Source organism: Lepidochelys kempii, chromosome 3, assembly GCF_965140285.1.
Source record: "Lepidochelys kempii isolate rLepKem1 chromosome 3, rLepKem1.hap1, whole genome shotgun sequence".
NCBI lineage: Eukaryota > Metazoa > Chordata > Testudines > Cheloniidae > Lepidochelys > Lepidochelys kempii.
The window spans coordinates 17,619,313-17,641,793 of record NC_136382.1 but is presented as its reverse complement, the minus strand read 5'-3'; the positions used below and the strand labels follow the sequence as shown (position 1 = coordinate 17,641,793).

Sequence of the window (22,481 nt, the reverse complement as noted above, 5' to 3'; positions counted from 1 at the left end):
AGATATTATTACCTATTAAAACATCAATGGGAAGGAGATTCCTAATGCCCAAAACAATATCTTCTTTGAAAGCCTCACACTCAAGGTAGACCTTGATTAGTTACAGGGAATTTGGCCAAAGCTAATTTATTTAGGCTTTTATTAGGAAGTCTGTCCTCTTCCCTTACAAAACTTTCCTTGACCAAAGAGACTTGGGACCCTGTGTTTCTCCAGCCCCTACAATCTGTGCCATTTTCCTTAGCATTTTTAATACATTCTTCATTACCATCTCAAGAGTCAGTCCTGATATAGTTTACTAGGGTTTTCTCCAGCCCTGTCACTGCCTCTGGAGCAATGGTAGTGACATTCATGGTGGCAGGTGTGGGTGTGGATAGTGGGTTACCTTAAGTTTTGGGCAATTTGATTTTATATGGCTGCGAGCCCCACAGGGATATCAGGTTCCTTCCCTTCCCTTTTGGAAGGGAGTTTTAGAACCTAGGTTCCATTTGGGTTTTCTATCAAAGTTGGGGATAGGTTTATTTCCAGTCCCCTCTTCCCTCTTCACCTGGGTGACATGGGGATTTCCCTTCCCCTGGGATTTGCGCCACCCTGGATTCAACATATTCATCAGCAATTTCTGCAGCCTCTAAAACTGTGGAAGGTTTTCTGTCACAAATGGCTGCCTTTACCTCATCTGTAACTATCCATAATTGCTCTTGAGCCATCAGATCAAACAGTTTTTCATAATCACCTTCAGCCCGCCCACCCCACCCCCATTATCTGTTTTCTCAAAAAAATTACATATTTCTAGTTAAATATTCAACATGAGTGACACTGTCAGACATTCTGAGCTTTCTGTACTTCAGTTGACAGGGCTCAGGGTTATCTTAAATCTTTGCTATACATTTTCTTTAGTTTTTTTATACACCTTAGCATCACCCTTCTCCATATCATTAAAAACTTCTCTGGCTCTCCCCCTTAATGTGGTGAAGAGGATAGTCACCCATTTAGTGGCTGTAATATTGTGCTTCCCACATAGTCTCTCAAAGGTGGACAGGAACTCTTTTCTACAGGCAGTTTCTTTACAAATTGGACAGACTTTCTCCACTCCCTTGGGTTTTGAGGGGTGTAGCTCCATGTAATTTAATTTGCTGCTCCAGTAATTTAAGCTGCAGCGTTTGAGCTTCCATCTGCCTCCTGTGTGCCTTCCTCTCAGCTTCTTCATTGGCCTTGACTGCTGCTGTCTGTTCCATGCATCTTTAGTGAGCTCTCTCCTCCGCTTCTTCATTGGTCTTGACTACAGCCTGGGCTGTGTCAGCCTCCCTGGTCTGCAGTTCTGCCTTCAGTCTCTGGGGCTTATGTTTTTCCTGGCCTTTTAGTGCTACAGTCGGGCCAGTTCCTTTGTGGTGTCTGGGGCAGGAGGGTTCCCTCCTTCCCTTGGCACCTGATCAGAACGTATGAGCAAAGCTCTCAGCTCCTGAAGTGCGGCTTTCTTTCACAGGATATTCCCCTGTGCAGACATAACTCTTCAAGGTCTTGTCTCACAAAATCATTGTACAACCGTGGTTCACTCTTAACCTTTAAAACTCTCAGTATCAAGTTTGAACTTTAACAGCACTGGGGTTGTGCTCTATAAACTTAATTGACTTGTCGTATGCAAATCCTGCCAACTATGCCAGTGTCAAGTTGTCCTGCAGTGGCCCAAGAAAGCATGAGTATCAACCTCAGTGCAGACTCTTCGGAAGCAGGGCACACATGCCAAACTGGTTGTGAGTTCTATATTTAGACTTCACTAACCAGTTATCAAGTATAAACTCTTCAGGTACTATCACAGTCTTAACGTGGAGTCACAGACAGTCCCCTTGGATACCCCGGTCTATCTCGCCACCCAGGTAAGCCAATCTTTGTGACAGATGGTCCCTTACACCATGCATGAGAGCAATCCACAGGTTACTCTCAGTACCAAAAGACCAGTCACTTACCCCACGTCAATTGCAATTTAGATCTCACACCAGAGACAATCCTATCATAAACTAAAGATTTATTAAATAGGAAAAGGGAATGAAAGTTATTGATGGGGTTAAAGCAGGTAAACATACCTACACAAATGAGTTACAATCTTACATCTTCACTCTGGGGATCAAATTTTAAATGACAGAACTCCCATTGATTCCAGTTGGGGCCAGGATTCTACCCTGTGTAGACAAAGCCAGTGTTATAATCACCCCTTTTAGAGATGTCATCCTATATTCTTAGCCAAATAAACAAAGTCCCCTGGACGTCAGGGGGAATTACATATGTAAGAGGCTGGAAGAATAAACTTTTTTTATTTGGGGGCTTGGGTGTAGCTGGGAGCTGGGTTTTCATGATTTTGCACAAACAGTGTAATAAGGATGTGAATGCACAGGAATAAAAAAACTAGCACAAACCCATAGTATTTGGGTGAGAATTTCTTGTTACCTTGGGCATTTGGAAGTGTGTGAATGTTGTGATGGAGGGAAAGTCCTTGCTGAAATCCACTCACCCTGGTAACGAATCATAGAAAGTCACTTTCTTCTAATATTGACTAAAGGAACTGCATTAGAATAAGGAAAACAGTATTATCCCTAAAGCCACTCTGTCCCATTTTTTGTTCCACTGTAAAGCTTCTGCCTACATCCTTCTCCAACTCCCTCCTGTGTGGGTTCAGGTGACAGGCTTATACAACCAGTACATCTGGGGTACACACCCTGCCGTGTACACATTGTACACAGTAGGTTGCAGGGCTGATACTAGCAGGTTTACCATTGCTATGGAGGGATGGGGTACATGGTGTTAATGGACTGGAAGCCAGAGATCTGTGAGCAGGTAAATTACAGGCAGCAGGGAAATATATGCCACTCATAGATAGGGAAAAGCCTGAAGGGACTGAAACTTAATGCTAGCTGCCTTAAATGCCTCCTCCCTCCCTCCCGCCCAAGGGCAAGGGCTCAGTAACACATACAGAAGAGGCTAACCTGGCTCTTAGTTCCTGTAATTCCATCTGGTGCTGGCTTCTTGGGGAATTGGACCCCAGCAGCTTCTGGGAGGTGGTGAGAAGTGAGCCCTAAGCTGTTGCGGGAGGGGAGAGAGGGAGCACTGACTGCACCACAGTGAGCTCGTTAGCAGGATTGTGCTAGTGTGGTTCCTATCTGCCCAGCACAGCTGCCGCAAGAACCAGAGGGGGTGGGGGGTCCTTTTATTTGCAGGAGGAAATATAAGCAACTTAATGTTCTTCCCTACAACTTTTCATCACCGCCCACCTCATCGTTTCCACAGGTGTCTCAGGACTTTCAGAGCCTATTGCAATGATTATTGCAGCCCTTGTTGCCTTCTCTCCCCCCCCCCCCACCCTTCATGTATGTTCCTGCTCCAACACTCTTCCTATCTCCTCTTGCATTCTCCTCGGTGTGCCGCCTTTCCCACACCACCCCTTGTGGTCGGGACTCCCTTCCTCTTTCACACCTGGCAACTATCCTCCCTCTGCTCAAATCCCTCCTCAAAAGACACCTGATCCACTGAGCATATTCCTCAGAGACAAGTGAGTGTGGGTGCATCTGTAGTGGGGGGGGCACCTCCACCCCTTTCTGGTGATTATTTCTAGAGTGTCATAAATGTGCCTCTTGCTTCACGGGCAAAGATAAAGAGAAGGGGCCTGATCATCCACTCTGTAACACCTGTGCAGTTACATTGGTGTCACAGGGTGGACAACCCAAGCCAAGGTCTCTGCCACAAAGGGCCGACAATCCGAACTTAGACAGAACTCACCATCGAAGCACAACAGACCGCGGTGGGGCGGGATGCAGGACAGAGTGGCTGTATGTCCTTGTAAATCAGGAGTGTGGCCTCGATGAAGCCTACTGTCTGTCCAGCAAAGCTTCCTGTCTTCCCCCATGCCTCTGCTCTGCCCCACATGTTCACCCAGCTCCAGGGGGTACCAGGGTCTCACTGTCCCTCCAGGCAGTGGTGTGACAGCCAGGTCAGCAAGCATTGCCACCATGTGCAGATGGCCACTGCTCTGGCCTTGGCCAATGACCGCTACACCTCACTGTCCTGCAGCAGAGGGAAGTGCCAGAGTGTGGCAGAGTATGGAGGGAGTAGAAGAGCCTGTTTTGGGGAGAGAGGAAGTGGACACAAAGGTCAGAGGGTCAATTCACAGTTGCCTTGTGCCCCCCTCCCCCCCCGGCAATACTCCTGATGCTAGAAGCCCTCTTGGAACCAATTCTGTAATCCCCAGCCCCATCACACAAGAGTGCCCAGTACAGGGGACATGTCAGATGTGGGGGGCTGGGGGGGGCCTGTGGTCATACCTGCCTGGCTATTCCCCAGCTGCCACAAGGACCACTGGGGCCTCAGTGACCTGTGTGCAATTTAAGGCTGCTCAAAGCAGTGCTGGGGACTCGCCTGGCCTACAGCAGCCCCAGAATCAGGTGGAGGGGTAGCCCCAAAGCTGGGTGCCTGTGATGGACTCTGAACTGGCCCAAAGATTCAGGGGGTGGGTGAGTGAGTGTGATAGGAAGGGTGAGACTGAATGTGGACAGAAAACCCCAGGGACAAGGAGGGGAAGAAACTGCAGGGACAAAAGCAGGAGTGCATGGAGAAAGATAGGACATGGAGCAGAGGAACTGAAAAGGAGCGGGAACTGCAGCTGCAGGATAGAAAGAAAAATCTGGCATTGTGGGGGAAGGGTCTGGGAAAGGGGTGGGAAGGGGGAAACTAATATGTCCTGTTTTCTAATTATAAAAGGGGGTGGGGTTTTGCTTGGCTAAGGAGGGGAAGAGGCAGGAGGGGGACCCTTTTCTCTTTCCTCTCCTCCCTCCCTTCCCCACCTCCCTAACCCAACCTCCAAAGCCATCCCCTGTCTCCTTTAAAAATCTGGTCACCCTCGGGGAGGACAGGGTGTCCCAAAGAGGTAAAGACCCTGCCCACTGGGAGTCCTATATGTCTGGCATATAGAATGCTGGGCCTCTGCCTGCGTTGTGTACAGGGTCATGTGCACTGAGGCCTCTCCACAAAGAACAATAGGAATGATTGCATTTCACTCAGCTATGGCACAGGAGTGGACAGTGAACACGCTGATACCTTGTTTGATTTGGAGGATGGCCTGAGTGAGAAACGTTTCTCTCTGTCCCGAAGGTAGATAAATATTCAGGAGCAAGTCCCTCTCTACCTGGACGTGTATCACTCCTGTTCCAATTCTGTTTTAATCCTCTGGTGGCGCACCAGAGCCCCCAAAGTAATGAGACAAAGAAGTGCAGGACTGGAAGAGTCCTCAAGAGGTGATCTCGTCTAGTCTCCTGCGCTCAAGGCAGGACTAAGTAATAACTAGACCATTCCTGAAAGGTGCTTGTCTATCCTGTTCTTAAAAACCTCCAGTGGCGGTGTGACGTTGCCCAGTGTACAATCTAGACTACTGCACAGCTGTGTCCCCTCAATTCTCCAACCTAAGGTGCCTTTTACACACTTCACTGTCAGAGCAACCACTCCAGGTCTGCTCACACATAGACTTTAGAAAGTAAGCTGAGTTATATGAGTGCTCCAGTCAGCCACTCCTGAATTATATTGCTGAGAGACACCAGCAAATTTCCAGTTCCCATTCTAGTTCCAGTGTTACACTGTTGACTCATATTTAGCTTGGATCCACTATGACCCCCAGATCCCTTTCTGCAGTACTCCCTCCTGGGCAGTTCATTTCACATTTGATTGTTTCTTCCTAAGTGTAGTACTCCACATTTTTCCTTATTGAATTTCATCCTATTTACTTCAGACCATTTCTCCAGTTTGTCCAGATCATTTTGAATTTTAATCTTATCCTCCAAACCACTTGCAACCCCTCCCAGCTTGGTATCGTCCACAAACTTTATAAGTGTGCCCTTTATACATTTTATCTAAAGCATTGATGAAGATATAGAACAGAACCAGACCCAGGACCTGTCCCTGTGGGACCCCACTCGTTATGCCTTTCCAGCTTGACTGTGAACCACTGATAACTACTCTCTGGAAACAGTTTTCCAATCAGTTGTGCACCCACCTTATAGTAGTTCCATCCAAGCTATGTTTCCCTAGTTTGTTTATGAGAATGTCATGTGAGAAAGTATCAAAAGCCTTACTAAAATCAAGATACACCACATCTACTGCTTCCCCCATTCTCAAGTCTGGTTCCTCTGTCAAAGAAAGCTATTAGGTTGGTTTGACATGATTTGTTCTTGACAAATGCATGTTGACTCTTACTTATCACCTTATCATCTTCTTGGTGTTTGCCAACTGATTGCCTGGTTATTTGCTACATTTTCTTTCTGGGTACTGAAGTTAAATTGACTGGTCTGTAATACGCCTTATTTCCCTTTTTATAAATTGGAAGAGGGCAAATATAATGCCAGTCTTCTGTAATCTCTTCTGTCTTCCATGATTTTTTGAAGATAATCGCTAATGGCTCAGATATCTGCTCAGACAGCTCTTAGAGCGTGTTAGTAGGTATTTCTTGAGGCCCTGCTGACTTGAAGACATCTAACTTGTCTAAGTAATTTATAACTTGTTCTCTCCCTATTTTAGCCTCAGATCCTACTTGATTTTCACCGGCATTTGCTGTTAGACATCTGATTGCTTCTAACCTCTTTGGTGAAAACAAACAAAAAAGTATGCCATTTCCACATTTTCTGTTATTGTCTTTGCCCTCTCATTGAGTAAAGAGCTAATGCTGTCCTTGGCCTTCCTCTTGCTTCTAATGTATTTGAAGAAAGTTTTCTGGTTACTCTTTATGTCTCTAGCTAGTTTAATCACATTTAGTGCCTTGGCCTTTCTAATTTTATCCCTACATGCTTGTGTTATTTATTTATATTCAGTTCCTTCATAATTTGACTTAGTTTCCACTTTTTGTAGGACTCTTTTTTGAGTTTCAGATCATTGAAGATCTTCCGGTTAAGCCAAGGTCATCTTTTGCCATACTTCCTGTCTTTCCTGTACAGGGAGCCAGTAAATCCTTGGGAGCCCATTGCCAACTGTCTCCACATATCTATTCAGGGGACACCATCATAGGGTCTAATCACATCAGCCACACTATCAGAGGCTCGTTCACCTGTGCCTCTACCAATGTGATATATGCCATCATGTGCCAGCAATGCCCCTCTGCCATGTACATTGGCCAAACTGAACAGTCTCTACGCAAAAGAATAAATGGACACAAATCAGATGTCAAGAATTATAACATTCAAAAACCAGTCGGAGAACACTTCAGTCTCTCTGGTTACTCGATTACAGACCTAAAAGTAGCAATTCTTCAACAAAAAAACTTCAAAAACAGACTCCAAGGAGAGACTGCTGAATTGGAATTAATTTGCAAACTGGACACCATTAAATTAGGCTTGGGAGTGGATGTGTCATTACACAAAGTAAAACTATTTCCCCATGTTTATTTTTGCCCCTACTGTTCCTCACACGTTCTTGTCAACTGCTGGAAATGGCCCATCTTGATTATCACTACAAAAGGTTTTTTTTCTCTCCTGCTGGTAATAGCTCACCTTACCTGATCACTCTCGTTACAGTGTGTACGGTAACACCCATTGTTTCATGTTCTCTGTGTATATAAATCTCCCCACTGTATTTTCCACTACATGCATCCGATGAAGTGAGCTGTAGCTCGCGAAAGCTTATGCTCAAATAAATTTGTTAGTCTCTAAGGTGCCACAAGTACTCCCTTTCATTCTAATGGGACTCTTGTAGCTCCTAGAGAGAGTGATGGCCACTTGAGCTTGTGGCTGATTTTGCTTGTTTTGTTTTAAAAAAATCATCCTTATCCGAGCACATACAATTCCTGGCTGAGATTTTGTTTTTCAAAGCTGCCTAGTGGATTTAGCAACATAACTGCCATTCATTTCAGTGGCTAGCTCCCTTCTTCAGGTTTGGAATTCCAACCCTGGATAGAGTTGGTGGAAGCACAGGAACATTCTTTGCAAAAGCTTTCATGAAATATTGTCCACTTTTGCCACTGGAAAATTTTGAAACTTTGATTGGCCTGAACCCAAACTCCAGAATGGAACACTTGTGATGTTGGAGAAAATTTGGATCTGGATCTGAACTTTGAAGCTATTTCCTGTCTCTATAATTGGCCAAACCAAAATCCTTGATTTAAACACCCCAGACTTCAGGAAAGTTTGGATCTGAATATGAACTTTTTGGGTCTCCACCTGTTATTTACCAGGGTACTCAGTCTCACATCTTCAGAGAGGGACTCCGCCAGAAGTGCTTAGGTAGTAACAATAAGAAGGTGCTCTTTAAGGGCCTGTTCACCCTCCAATTTTTGCTTAAGTTTGTAATAGTTGCTGCCATGGTTGGCTCTAGACATGGCTTTTGCCTGCACGCAGGATGGGTAGCACTTGGCTGTAGCTGCTTGGTTGTATCAGAGGCCTGCAGCATGGACTAGCTTTCCAAATATAAGTGCTGGAGATGGGTCCAGCCACACCTGTGCCATAATTAAGTAGCTGGTTCCAGCTGAGGGGACTGGACTTAGGAGGGTCAGGTGATACCTTAATGGACAGCTGGGCCTTATACAAGGACAGAGAGATCAGTCTGGGTATGGAACCACAGAGAGTAGGTAGGGTCCTGTGGAAGGCCCTGAGCTAGGGCTCTGTAGAACCAGCTTGAGGACTACACCAGAACAAGGAAAAGAGTCTCAAAGGCAACCCAGCAAAGGCTGGGAACAGGGCCCAGAGGGCAGGCTGAAGAAACACTATAAAAGGGCAGAAGAACCTTTTGGTTTGTTTGGGATGCCTTAGTTGGACTTTTGCTCCTCCCAAAAGGGTTTTTGGTTATGTGTGTTTAGCACTTGGCCCTAAGGCTTAGCCACATCTCCAGCACAGACTGATGTCTAGAAAGTTGAGAGGACCAACTTCCAGGAAGGAAACTGTGGCAGGAGGTGCCAGCTTTGCCAAGTTTGGATAGCATGAGCAACTAGGGGGCAGCCATGCCCTATAATAACCAGACCCATGGTCATTCCTGTATAACTGGTTTAACCTCTCAGTTCTGTGTGGCACGATATCCCAGAATGTGCTGCTAATGCTGCTCTGTGTACGTGTCCTCTGAACGCTCTATCCCCTGAGGAGGCAATGCAGAATGAATGTAGATTTTCCTAGAATGCACTGATAAAATACAGGTAAACAGTGTGGCTGCATCCACATGGTCTGAATGGCAGGAAAGCTGTTCTGCGGACATAGATCAAACAGTGGTGCTTGCAAAATGGCCACTGTCAAGGTTCCTTCCGCACTCTGAACTCTAGGGTACAGATGTGGGGACCTGAATGAAAGACCCCCTAAGCTTATTCTTACCAGCTTAGGTTAAAAGCTGCCACCACCAAAGTGTTACACAAAGAACAGGGGAAGTGCCCACTTGGAAACGTCTTCCCCCCCACCCCAAATATCCCTCCAAGCACTACACCCCCTTTCCTGGGGAAGGCTTGATAAAAATCCTCACCAATTTGCATAGGTGACCACAGACCCAAACCCTTGGATCTTAAGAACAATGAAAAAAGCAATCAGGTTCTTAAAAGAAGAATTTTAACTAAAGAAAAAGTAAAAGAATCACCTCTGTAAAATCAGGATGGTAAATACCTTACAGGGTAATCAGATTCAAAACATAGAGAATCCCTCTTGGCAAAACCTTAAGTTACAAAAAGACACAAAAACAGGAATATACATTCCATTCAGCACAACTTATTTTATCAGCCATTTAAACAAAACAGAATCTAACGCATATCTAACTAGATTGCTTAGTAACTCTAGTAACTCCAGGAGTTCTGACCTGGATTCCTGCTCTGGTCCCAGCAAAAGCATCACACAGACAGAGAGGACCCTTTGTTTCCCCCGCTCCAGCTTTGAAAGTATCTTGTCTCCTCATTGGTCATTTTGGTCAGGTGCCAGCAAGGTTATCTTAGCTTTTTAACCCTTTACAGGTGAAAGGGTTTTTCCTCTGGCCAGGAGGGATTTAAAGGTGTTTATCCTTTCCTTTATATATATGACAGCCACGCTGTGAACAGGTTACAAAATCATGGTTGGCTTTGTAATGCGGATAGACTCCTAGGAGGCCTTTGGTGATTTATCTAGTGATGGGGAACCCACAAAAGGTTTGGAGATTCAGTTCAGTTCGGATAAGCACCCAAAAATGAGGATGGTTAGGCTAAAAGGGAAGAAAAAAAGGTCACAGTTTGAGCCTAAAAATCTGTTTCAAGTGATGGGTGAAGATGGGTCTGTTGTTATTGCTAGTTTCAAGCACAAAAAAAAATTGAGATGAGCTCAAACCAGTTACTTCACCTTTACTGTGTATTTTCTCTTTTTGTTGACTTTAGCCTAACACTGAACACTAGCTTAATTTGGTACGTCTTTGTGATGGTGATAAAAATAACTGAACTAATCTCATTAAAATGTCTCTCGCTTAATATATTTAGCAGACAATCCGGTCTACCTTTTGTAATATTTTTTACCAAGAATCACATGCTTTATATCATCCTGTCATTGATGCTGCCTGATCTTAACTTTCACTCTGGCTGATACTTTACAAAAAGTCCACAGTGCTTACAAAGTTTCCCGGGATATGTTTGTATTCTCTTTGCAGATAATTGTGATTCCAAGGGGTTCTCTTTCTTCTGTCAGGAAACTGAAGTGAATCTTGAACATCTTGCAACCTCTTGGTTTCAGTGACGTGGATGACAAAAAGGTTGCAGACAAGATTGATTCTTTTCCTTTCTTTTTTTTTCTTTTTTTTTTTTTTACATTGCTTGAAAATAGGTTGAATCTTCTGGCATTTCCTTGAGATGGAAACCAGTGGAGGCTGGTGTCATCTAACAGGGAGGAAGGCAAAACAGACCCACTAAAGGCTGAAAGTGATCATACTGTCCCTGGGGGACTTCCACTGAGGGAAGAATAGGGCAAGCTGATATTGACCACTAGAAGTTAGTGCTGCTGATATAGGTGCAGTCTCATGATTCAAACTGTAATGCTGCATCGTTAAGAAAGCACAGAGATCTTGATCCTAGTGGAATCCACTGGTGAATGTGTGTGAGACAAGGCCCCCTATTTGCTCATTCCTCAGAGGTTTTGAGTCTCTTACAGCCCTAGATAGGGCACCTGGATGCTTTAGCTCAAGCTGTAGCAGCTTGTGCTTTTTAACTTGAAGTCCTCAGTTCAATCCGCATGTGTTGGCTAAGATGATAGACATCGCACTAACACAGGCCACAGCAGGCAGCCCAGGGTTGCAAGCATGAGTGGAGGTACCAAGACTGAGATTTCAATGGGAATTGTCCATCCAAATTCCACAGGCAGCTTTGAGAAGTCACAGCTCCCCAGATGTAGATGTCTATGGTGAGCCCTTTGCTTGGACTCTCCTTTACTTTCAAGAGTTTAGGGTAATAAAGGATCAGGTGTCACTGGGGTGTAAGCAGGGTCTTGAGCAAGCCAATGGGACTTGGTTACAAGTTCTCCTCTTAGACCTTACCTCTCCCACTATTAAGCAGGGGTAACTTGGGGCTAGATTCACAAAAAGTTTTAAGTACCTGTCACAGTTAGAGGCCTAAATCCCAGACTCAGGCCCTATTGGGGTTCACAAATCCCACGTCAGCTGCTGCTGAACCATGCAGGTTCCTAATCTCACCCAACGCTTAAGGTTTTGCAGTAAAGGTTCCCTAGGCACCTGTTTCTGCCTCTTAGCATGTGCACTGCATCTGGTTATTTAAGTCCTAGAGTGATGCACCAACTAGGGGAAGTTCTGCATTCTTCTGCCTATGGGGCCTGACCTGGTAAACATGCTCAGAACTCAGAACCAGACTGGACCCCACGTGCAAACTCATGCACAGCAGCTGGACCTCCCTTGTCACTTTTATCCTAGCACTTAGTGTCCTGTGGTGTGTGCGAGATCCCTGGTTCAAGTCCCGCCTCCATCTGAGAAGGAACTTGAACAGGCATTTGCGACCTCTCAGGCGAGTACTCTGATGGCTGACCTACAGGACGTTCTAGTCTGGAGCCTTCCTCAGTCTCTCCTGTGGAAGCTGTTCCACTGCGGATAAATAATTGCAAAAGTCATTGGGCTGGAGAGAGAGGGAGAGAGCACAAGAATGAGAATGACTCCGTAGCCTGAGGGCTAGCACAGGCAATGGGAGTAGGGGCTCCTGTGGTTAGAGCAATCACCTGAGAGGTGGCAGATCCCTGATCAAACCCTGTTGCCTGAGGAAGAGAGACTTGGAAGCAGAGGTGTGCCACATCCCAGCTGAATATCCTACTCACTGGGATAAGTTATTAAGGAGCTGCTTCTGAAGCTTCCCTTAACAACCCCCTAGCTTATTGTGAAAGTGGCATAGGTGCTTAGTGCCAAGAGAGGGTTTGCAGCTGAGAATCCCAAGAAGAAGGCGGCACCTCCATGCAGCCTGGATTTAGGTGCCAAACTCTCTGAGAGAGTGGGGCTTAGCATCCACTCTTCTGGCTGGCATCTCCTATTGGCTAGCTTGGGCAGGGAGCTGGATAGCATCGTGGCTTTTGTGAATCCCCTTTTGTGAATCCCATTCTGAGGTGCTTGTCTCTCCCCATTCATTGTACAGGAAGCTTAGGCATCTACCCCGGGCTATTTGAATCCCAGGGATTTTTTCTAGGTGCCTAAAAGTTAGTTGTAGCTGATGCCACACCTATGTTTCTTTGTGAATTTAGCATTTGGTGTCTGTGGAGCAGCAAATGCCATTAATGCAGGATTGAGTGTCTCTGGGCTCCTTGTGTTGCTCATCGCTTTTATGTGTTGGGTTTATGCTGGAACCCACCATAGCTGTTCTCTGCTGGCTCAAACTCCAAAGCTCAGCACATGTAGAAACGTACACTAGGTATGTAAAAATATCTGCCTCAAAGGAAGAACTACTGACTCAGTTAAAGAAACACAGGAGATGGCTGAGAAAAACACTGACTAACAAGATAAAAAGTTGCAAGGTTATTTCTGAAGCATTTCTAATATGTATTTTCTATAGGGTCAGGTGTCTTTTAAATAGATGTGCAGTACATTTTACTGAACAGAGGATTAAAAAGTATATTAAGGTCCATATTGTCTATTACAGAGGCTGCTCACAGGTAAGGAGACAGGAAACACTATGAGATTGTTGTAGGGAACATAGGTCGTATTTGGATTTAGGCCTGAGTCACTGTAGTTGGCCAAAAGTATCTGAAAGTTGCATTTAGAAACTAGGAGATGTCCAGAGCAGCTTTCTGGCTTATAGTAAAATGGGTGTTAGGGTAAGGTCACTTACTGGCCCTAGACTCTGCCCCTGCCTCTGAGTTTCTTCCCCAGTTTTGTACTTAACTCACTGTTACGAGGGCGTGTGGGAATGAGTGAATGTGGAATGCGAACAGTCATTAGTTATATTTAAACAATGAAGACATTTATGTCTTGGGCCTAAGCGGAAGTTTGCCTACCATCTCCTTATTACATGGTATCTTCTTGCATCCTGTTTTTGGTTGCCCTTCGCAGTAAACTGCTCTCAGACATGTACATTCTAACCTGGAATCTTCAATATGACTTCAAGGTCCAGATGCCAAGTCATTGGTCCACACTGAACTGTAGGCAACATGCTGGAACCCCTAACTGGACAAGGGTCCCCTGGGGTGGAGCAGAGGAGTCACTGATTCCTACCAAAGATGCCAACTGTGCAAGAAGGAAGGGAAGCGGGTGGGGAGACTCTTTCGCATCAACCTGAAGTTGTGTTCTGCTCTCTTTCTTGGACCGGCCATCCAGAGAAGGAGATATGAAAGACTCTGACGACTGGCAAAGCCAAGCCTGGAGCCTATAACAAAGAGAGAGGAAAAAGCTGAACTTTTCCCCACCACATGTGCAACAGCTCCAAACTACATCTTATCAATAAAGATAATGGTAAATATCAATCTACTTCCAAGGCCAGTCAGATAAACTTAAAACTTTGAGAAGAAGATGTGAAAATCCCTTTGTAGAGCAGTGTAAGGATCAGATCACTCCAGTGTCCACTAGTGTGTGTGCATGTGTGTTGTGTGTCTTTCTGTGTCACACTAAGTGCTTCTCAGAGTTGACACTAAAACCCCTAAGTCTGTGAACAGGAAGAGATCTCTGTGTTAAAGCAGTGTCATTCTAAAGCTGCTAAAAGTGTAGGACTCTAGAAATCATTCTGTGTCTATGCCAGACTGCCAGAAAGATGCAGTCACTGTGTTAAATTGTGGAGAGGGAATAGGCTAGATCAGTAGATCAGCCTTTCCAGGCTACTGTTCCCCTTTCAGGAGTCTGATTTGTTTTGCATAACCCAAGTTTCACTTCACTCAAAAACTCCTTGCTTAAAAAATCAGACACAAAAATACAGAAGTGTCACAGCACACTATTACTGAAAAATTGCTGACTTTCTCATTTTTACCATATAATTATAAAATAAATCAACTGGAATATAAATATTGTACTTACATTTCAGTGGATAGTATATAGAGCGGTATAAACAAGTCATTGTCCGTATGAAATTATAGTTTCTACTGACTTCACTAGTGGTTTTTATGTGGTCTGTTGTAAAACTAGGCAAATATCTAGATGAGTTGATGTACCGCCTGGAAGACCTCTGCATACCTCAAGGGGTTCACGTACCCCTGGTTGAGAACCACTGGGCTAGATAAACAAAACTTTCATGTGATTTCTGTGACTGGTGAGCTTAATGGGACAAATCAGCTAGAGGAGGAAGTTACCAGGAAATCATTTTCAGAGCTGTGATTCCCCAAAGCTAAGGCAAGGAATAGCATCTGCATTTAACAAGACTCGTAGCTAAATAACTTAAATCAAAGGGAAATGCTTTTCCCCTTAGCATTCCTGTAAGACCTTAAGAGAATTGGTTTTCTTAACTTGTTCATTACAATTTGATTTAGTTACTAATTGTAGTAATTGGTGAGACAGATAAATTGAACCATTGACTTATTGATTGTATTTTAATTAAACCTTAATTTGACTGTTGCATTGTGCCATTGTAAATTAGGTTAGGAAAACTGTTAGATTAGCTAGTGACCTATTTTGCTTGTTCTAGAACTGCTTACTTAGTCTTTTTAATAAATTTATAAAAGATGCCCTGAACTGGTTTCTCTTCAAAACTTCAACACAGACAACATGACCTACATAGAAGATAACAGTGAAATCATTTAAAATAATTCTTGAGCCCATCCTATATTTTAATTACTTACAAAATGCTCCATTATCTCTCTCATTGTATTTGTGGAGTTTCCTTTGAATTCTTGCTTTAGGGGCATGAGTGATTTCCCCCGAAGATCAAGCAGGGAGTTCTGACCCACAGACACCTCTGAGACAGGATCAGCATAAACCTACCGGTTAAAGTCCCATGGGTTTGGAGGTGGAGGGGGACAAAGCCAGAGAATGTGTCCATCACCCCTGTCTCACTCCTCCAGCGTTCCCCCTCCTCAGCTTCAGAAGGGCTTCAGAGGAGAAAGTGGAAACAATGCCTAAAGAAGGTCAAAAGATCAGAGGAAAGTGGACAGGGCCCTGGCCTGGGAGTCAGGAGATCTGGGTTCTATTTCCAGCCCTGCCAGTGATCTTGGGAAAGACACGCTGAACCTCTGTGCCTCTTTCCCCGTCAGTAAAGCAGGGCTAATAATACTTATGTCCCTCTGTAAAGCACTTGGAGATCCCTGGGTAGAAAGTGCTACACAACCACTTAGTATTATTTTTATTTTCATGAGAAACATGAGCAAGAAATAGCAATTAACTGTGTCCTGATAAATGTAATATAATCTATGTGGGGGGAATTATAGTCTGAAACTAGAAACAGCTGGTATGAAATTAGGAATAGCATAATGTAGTTGCATGTCAGAAATATATAATAGCAATGGCTTTTGGAAGGATGGTCTTTTGGTTAAAGAATTGGTGTGAGACTCAAGAGACCTGGGTTCAAGACCTATCTTTGCCATATACTTATACTTCCTGTATAAATTTGGGCGAGTCGCTTAAACTCTATGCCTCTGTTCACCATCTGTAAAATGGGGATAACAATATTGCCTTCCCCCTCCACCCACCTTTGCTTGAGACTGTAAGCAGTGACTCTCTCTTACTATGTGTTCAAACAGTGCCTAGCTCGATGGAACCCTGATCTCACCTGGAGCATGTAGGCAGTACCAGAATACAAATAAATAATAATAATGAAGTGTATTAAATTATGGAACCATTTCCCAAGGGCAATGATGGAAGCCTCATTGTTTGCATTGTTTAAAAGTAGACAGGGTCAAACACTTGATTCTGTATGAAACAGTCTTGCATTGTCAAGGAGGAGGTGGACAAGATGCCTTTAAAGGTGTTCACCATCTCTAATTTCTATGATTCTGTCTGAAGGATCTCACTATATTTTGATGACATAAGGGCTGGGATATCCTATAGTACATTAATGTAACAAATAGCCATTATCTTCCATTTTATGGAAGATACTGTACAGCATGATATATTTGTGCCTGTTCTGTTTCTTCTTTCAAAATGCTACCTTTCACTGAAAGATGGCTATCCAAAAGTTTCCAGTAACCTTGCAGTGCATTCTGCATAGTAAATCAATGGAATCTGAATTACAATACACTGTCTTTGGTAGCTGTTTTAGGCTGTGCTGCTGGAGTGTCCTGCTGTGACAGAAAACATTTGGCTATCAACACAGCATATATATGATCATGTATGACATTTGTCCCAATTTTTTTAAGTGGTGCAAGAAAGATTTTAAGTGTTCTGGCCCATCTGATGTTAATGGGATCTGCTTTGCTAACTCCTTAAATATCACTTTGGAAACTTACCCAATGTGTTTCAGAGTAACAGCCGTGTTAGTCTGTAACCGCAAAAAGAACAGGAGGACTTGTGGCACCTTAGAGACAAACAAATTTATTTGTAGCTACAGCTCACGAAAGCTTATGCTCAAATAAATTTGTTAGTCTCTAAGGTGCCACAAGTACTCCTTTTCTTTTTACCCAATGTGGTTGTTTGTGAGTACTGAGTATCATCTGCCTCAAAAAAGTAAAAGTAAAATAGCATTAAACATTTGATCTGAAATGATACGAACAACGATGTTCAGAGTCAAGACTGAAACAGCTGCCTTATCTTGCTCCTTCGTGTCCTGCCATCCCTGCTCATGTGACATTTGTAAGGATGGCCTTGGGTGATTTTAAAAGCTGGCTGGTGATTGCAATTTGAGTCCCTGCCACCTGGCCACGCCCTGTAAGAGGTTCTCTGCTGCAGGACTACGTCCTCTGCAGACCACAGGCAAAAGAAGCTGAGTTTCAGCCTTATCTCTGAGTTCCTGATATTTATTGAACGTGGGAGCAGCCATCCTGGAACACACCTTTGGTTCAGAAAGTCTGCTCTCTTTCTTCAGTGATTGATTTTTATAAGGGACAGAGAGAACTATTATGCTAATCTAGTCTGCCCTTCTGCATAGAACAGGCCACAGAATCTCACTCAGTGACTCCTCTATGTCGCCCAATTGCTTCTGGAAGTGGCTTCTATTGGATGCTTTAGAAGCTGAAAATCCCTCAGAATGTACCTGGCCATTTGCTGCTGCATAGGTGGGTGGGAAGGAGTAGATTCCTAAATTAAGCTATTGATCAGTTCATGCTCTGAAGCATCCAGATAATAGTTATATAGCTTGCAGTTCTGACTGCTATAATTCTAACTTGTCTTGTATCTGAGTGGCTTTAGATTTTTATATTTGTTTTAGATATGATAGAAACAAAATTAAAAATCTCTCACTCAGTTTATAAATGTGTCGGCACTTTTTAAAAAGTGTTATTTGGTACCTAGCAGCAATTTAGCGTCTTCTTGATTAACTAGGTTATTAATGCTGGGACCTTTTTAAATCCACCCTTCTGATGCATCCTGAGTCTGCATTTAGGACTGTATCCATTCCCCAGTGAAGTCAATGGAAGTTTCCCATTGTGCAGGAAGAGGGACCTTTGGAATTACCCACCACTAGAGATCTTTCAAAAGTCTTTGATGCTAAGAATTGAAGCATTTGAGCTTGGCAAGCTTGATGAAATAAATCAGTTTTCAATACATGGGACCTAATTCTGATCACACTTACACCAGTTTTACAGTACTGTGACTCCACTGACCTGATTTACACTGGAATAAGAGACCAGAATAAGGCCCATTCCTACAAAACACAAAAGGAGAATCTCCAACATTATGGACTAAAGCCGAGATTCTGATTTGGGTTACACCGATGTAGATCAATTCACAGATTCTGATCGCAATTACATGAGTGTAAACCTAGAGTAATTGTACTAAGCTCAGTGGAGTCACTCCAGATGTACATCTGGGTAACTAAGATCAGAATCAGGACCTAATTTTCTGTAAACATTTCTATTTATTTTTTAAAAGCAATGTCACAGTAGCAGGACATCACAAAGGTCCCAGAAGTTTAACTGTTCAAATTTGTCATACTCCAGTGACTGGAAATTTAGTTGTTGGTTGTTTTCAGGGCCGTCTCCAGGGGCCAGCTTTCCAAGCAGGTGCTTGGGGCGGCATTCAGATTGGGGCGGCTGTCCATTTCCCTCGGCAGCAATTCAACGGCCGTGGCAATTTGGCGGCGACTGCTTGGGGCGGCAAAATTGATAGAGCCGCCCCTGGTTGTTTTAAATCTGGAAAAGCTATCATCAGCTTCAGTGAGTGAGGAGCTTGCATGTCACATTTTAGTCCTCAAATATCTGAGTCTCTGATGAATATTCTGGCAGCCCCTTAATGGCTGCATGGAATAGCAAATGGGTCTACTAAAATTAAATAACATAGAGTCGTTGCAGAGAGCAGGGGCCTGACCCAAAGCCCAATGAAGCAAATGGAGAGCCTCCTATTGACTTAAATGGGCTTTGTTCTGGCCCTCAGTGTGTATATTTATAAAACCAAGAAAAAAAGATGTCCCTTTAGCTCTTAATAACCACATACTTCTCTTTCACTTTTCTCTTCAGGATGGAAGGAGCAGTTTTATTGGACACCAGCTTGGAGGGGTCATGGAGGTGCCAAACAGCAAGGACCAGAGAGTGAAGACAGCCAGAGCCATCCAGATCACCTACTACCTCCAGACCTATGGCTCTGTCACCCAGGGCCTCATTGGTGAAAAATGGGAGAGTGAATTCTGTAAACTGATGCGCAAGCTGCAGCTGGATCACCAAGATCTGCAGCTCTACTCGCTGGCATCCTTTAGTCTCTGGAAGGACTTCCACAAGACCAGCCTCCTGGCCAGGGGCAAGATCTTGGTGAGCCTGATGCTCATGCTACTGACTGCTACACTCTCGAGCTCCATGAAGGACTGCCTGCGCGGCAAACCTTTCCTGGGACTACTGGGGGTACTGACAATCTGCATCTCCAGCGTCACTGCGGCAGGGATATTTTTCATTACTGACGGAAAATATAACTCTACCCTGCTGGGAATCCCCTTCTTCGCTATGGGTAATTCTTTATCTTCATAATAATGGGATTAATGCAATTTAATGAGAGGATTGTAAATTACATCCCAGGGTATAAAGTGCAGAATTCACCTTCAGTGAAAGTCCAGGTCCTTTTCACCTTGTTAAACTGACCCATCCCTTACCAAAACAATTAAAAATTAAATGAAAATCCCAAACAAAACAAAGTAAGAGACAAAAAAAAAAAAGAGTGAATGACATTGTTGGAACCTCAGCCAATAGGAGAGCAGCAGTTGTATCAATCCCTGTTACAAAACAAAGGGGGACCTTGTTATTAAAAACTTGTCAGCTCAGCATAGAAAATGGATATTTGTTGATGTGTGTTTGACGGAGGGCCAGTGGGAAGAGTAAGAAGCGACTGTAGGGAGTGGCAGAGAAAATAATATGTAGCATCCTCTTTGGTGAGGCTTTCTCTTTCATTTGTGTGGGAGGTGGAGGAATAGTTTGGTTCATGAGTGGGATTGAGAGAGAGGCGATGACAGCCCTCGTGTCTGCCTGGCTGTAAGCACAGGGCCTGTCACTGTCTGTAGAGCATAATCCCCTGGCTTGTGAAATTTAGAGACCCTCTGCAGTGATTTGCTTGCGACACACCATGAGGCAGAAGTTTCAGCTAAAGAGCAAATGTCTGGACCCATTTTTGAAGGAAATTGTTTGTTTTAGTGCAGTATTTTAAGCGTATCTCAATTGCATTCGTTTAACTCTTTGATTGCAAGATTCCAGGCGAGGGAAGTAAGCTGAAGAGGGAGATAAAGCAGTATCCACAAAGATGCTGCCACCTCATTTCTCTGTGCAGTCAACAAGGTGAAACATTGTAGTCCCACTGCACAGTACCTTTGAACATTTGTGTTCCCATTCATCCTAGGTCTCAGTGGAAGGAGAGCGGCCCAACTTGAAAGGCTCCATTCTGCCTTTTGGATCTGAAGGAAATCTTGCCTGTGGGCAGAATGCTCTGTCCCATTCTCTTCCTGTTAGTTTCTTAAGCTGTGCCCATTCTGATGTTGTCTGAGCACCCAGTGCTCCTCTGGGTGAAAGTCCATGTGTGGACACATCACAGACTAGAGGGACCCAGTAGGAGGGGAAGCCATGCGGTTTTTCCTGGTCACCCAACTGCTGTGCAGTGTGAGTGTAGCCCTACAGCATAGGCAAAGTTCTTCCCCCATTGCATTCCTGTCGGAGGGGGAGAGCAGAAGAGACAGGATCAGGAGAGTGACTTAGGGATGTGTGTGGGAGGTGGGACAGAGTCAAGGCTGCTTGACAGGGGAATTGGAGTAGACTTTTGGGTGGAGAGAGTGTAGAACTGGGAGGGGGGCGGGGAGCCAGGAGAGGACCAACACAGAAGGGGCAGCGTTATGAGAGAGACAATCATGTCTGTGATTGTCTGTGGAGTGAGGGTGGGAGGCTGAGCTGGCGGGGGGAACAAGTGCAGAGCCAGAGGGGAGGGAAGAGGATAAGAACTGCTGACAGACTACATCATCTTATGCTGTTTGCGTGTCTGTACTCAAAATCAAGAGGCAGATTACAGAGGGTTAGGGTTAGCTACATCCACAGTGTGCATCCACCGGGGGGTTGAAAGGCACCTCCCTGCAGTTTTTTACTATTCTGCCAATTTCCCCATCCATAGCTCCAGAGCTCTTCGGTCCTGCATTCATGCTTTTGATGTAGAGCTCCCAGGCTCGGTCCTGGCAATGGGCCTGCCCAAGGAATCATAACACACGTCAAGGCACGTACAGGAATTTGAGGTGCCTGGTAGCTCTCTGGATCTAAAACCAAGAGACTGCTTGAGCTTTAGGCGGGCTCATACGTTGCTTTACATGATGCAGCCACAAGAGGGGGACAGAGTCTGACACTGGAATGAAACTGTGTTATAAAATGGATTGGGGTGCCTTAGTTTACCATTTAGGGTGGAGGACAGAACTCTGTTAGTTTGCTAGCCAGAGATTAAATGTAATTTTATGTTTATTTGCAGTTTTCTGGAGCTCACATCTACCAGAAAAGGGCTCTTTATGAAATTGCAAGGAAATATTCCATAGGATTACATTGTACTTGCTTTGGGTTTGGAGGAACTAAATAAATAACCTTTTTATGTATATTTCATCCAATAATTTCCAACTGATTTGTAGACATGATTAGATGAATGTTCACATGTCCCCGAGAGCTATAGTAGGTAAGTTTTATTTTTTCCAGAGGGATAAACTGAAAGACAAGAATTGTGACTTACCCAAGGACACATGGAGGCCTTCTCCTGCAGTCAGGTGCCTTCTACTCCCATTAATAACAGAGCCAGTTGATGATACAAAATACTTGTCATCAGGTACCCAGGACCACACAGGATTGGGCACATAATAAACCAATAGCAGAGCTTTGAACAGAACCCAGCAATTGCAGTTCACAGTCCTGAGCTCTAACCATTTAGATCTGGTCCTATATGGTCTCTTAGGTAGAAGAGTGTCCCAAATTGTGCTTCCACAGAGCTGTATGTCTGTACAGAGCATTAGTCCTGCCTGTGCTTTGGCCACTTCAGGATGCTCCTGTTCTCACTACTAGCAGCTCCTACCATCAATTTTGCCTCCTCATGCCCTCCTCCTTTTCTGTTGTGTTCTGCATTCACCTATTAAGAGCCATATCTGAAGCCCACTGGTATGGAAACACTCCCATTGATTACAGTGGGTTTGGGTCAAGCACTTAGACTGTAAATTCCTTGGGAGAGGAACGGTCCTCTATCGTATTGTTTGAACAGCACCCAGCATAATAGGCTTTTGCTCCAGATTGGAGCCTTTGGGTGCTAACATAATACAAATGAATAATACAGACAAACAGCTACATGAAAATAATGTTATTCAGGTTGCAAAGTCAAGGATTTGAGAATTCAGGAATGCTGGATTTATGCTTCCCTGTAAAACTTTCATTTGCACCCCTCACTCATCTACCTTGTGCACTGAATGAGGCCAGGGTCCTGTATGTTGATATATATTTATAAAGGCATGTGAACATGTAATTAATCACAAGGGGGCTGAATTAAAG

General features: G+C 44.2%; 1 protein-coding gene across 2 annotated transcripts in view; it reads left to right on the top strand.

The window, feature by feature from the left end:
• Positions 1–22,481, top strand: part of PTCHD4 (patched domain containing 4) — a 115,821-nt gene that overhangs the window by 21,613 nt on the left and 71,727 nt on the right. For both annotated transcript variants that reach the window (XM_073335093.1, XM_073335091.1), the window contains exon 2: positions 18,963–19,443. In XM_073335093.1, the coding sequence (XP_073191194.1) occupies positions 18,963–19,443 (481 nt within the window). The remainder of the gene's footprint in view (positions 1–18,962; positions 19,444–22,481) is intronic.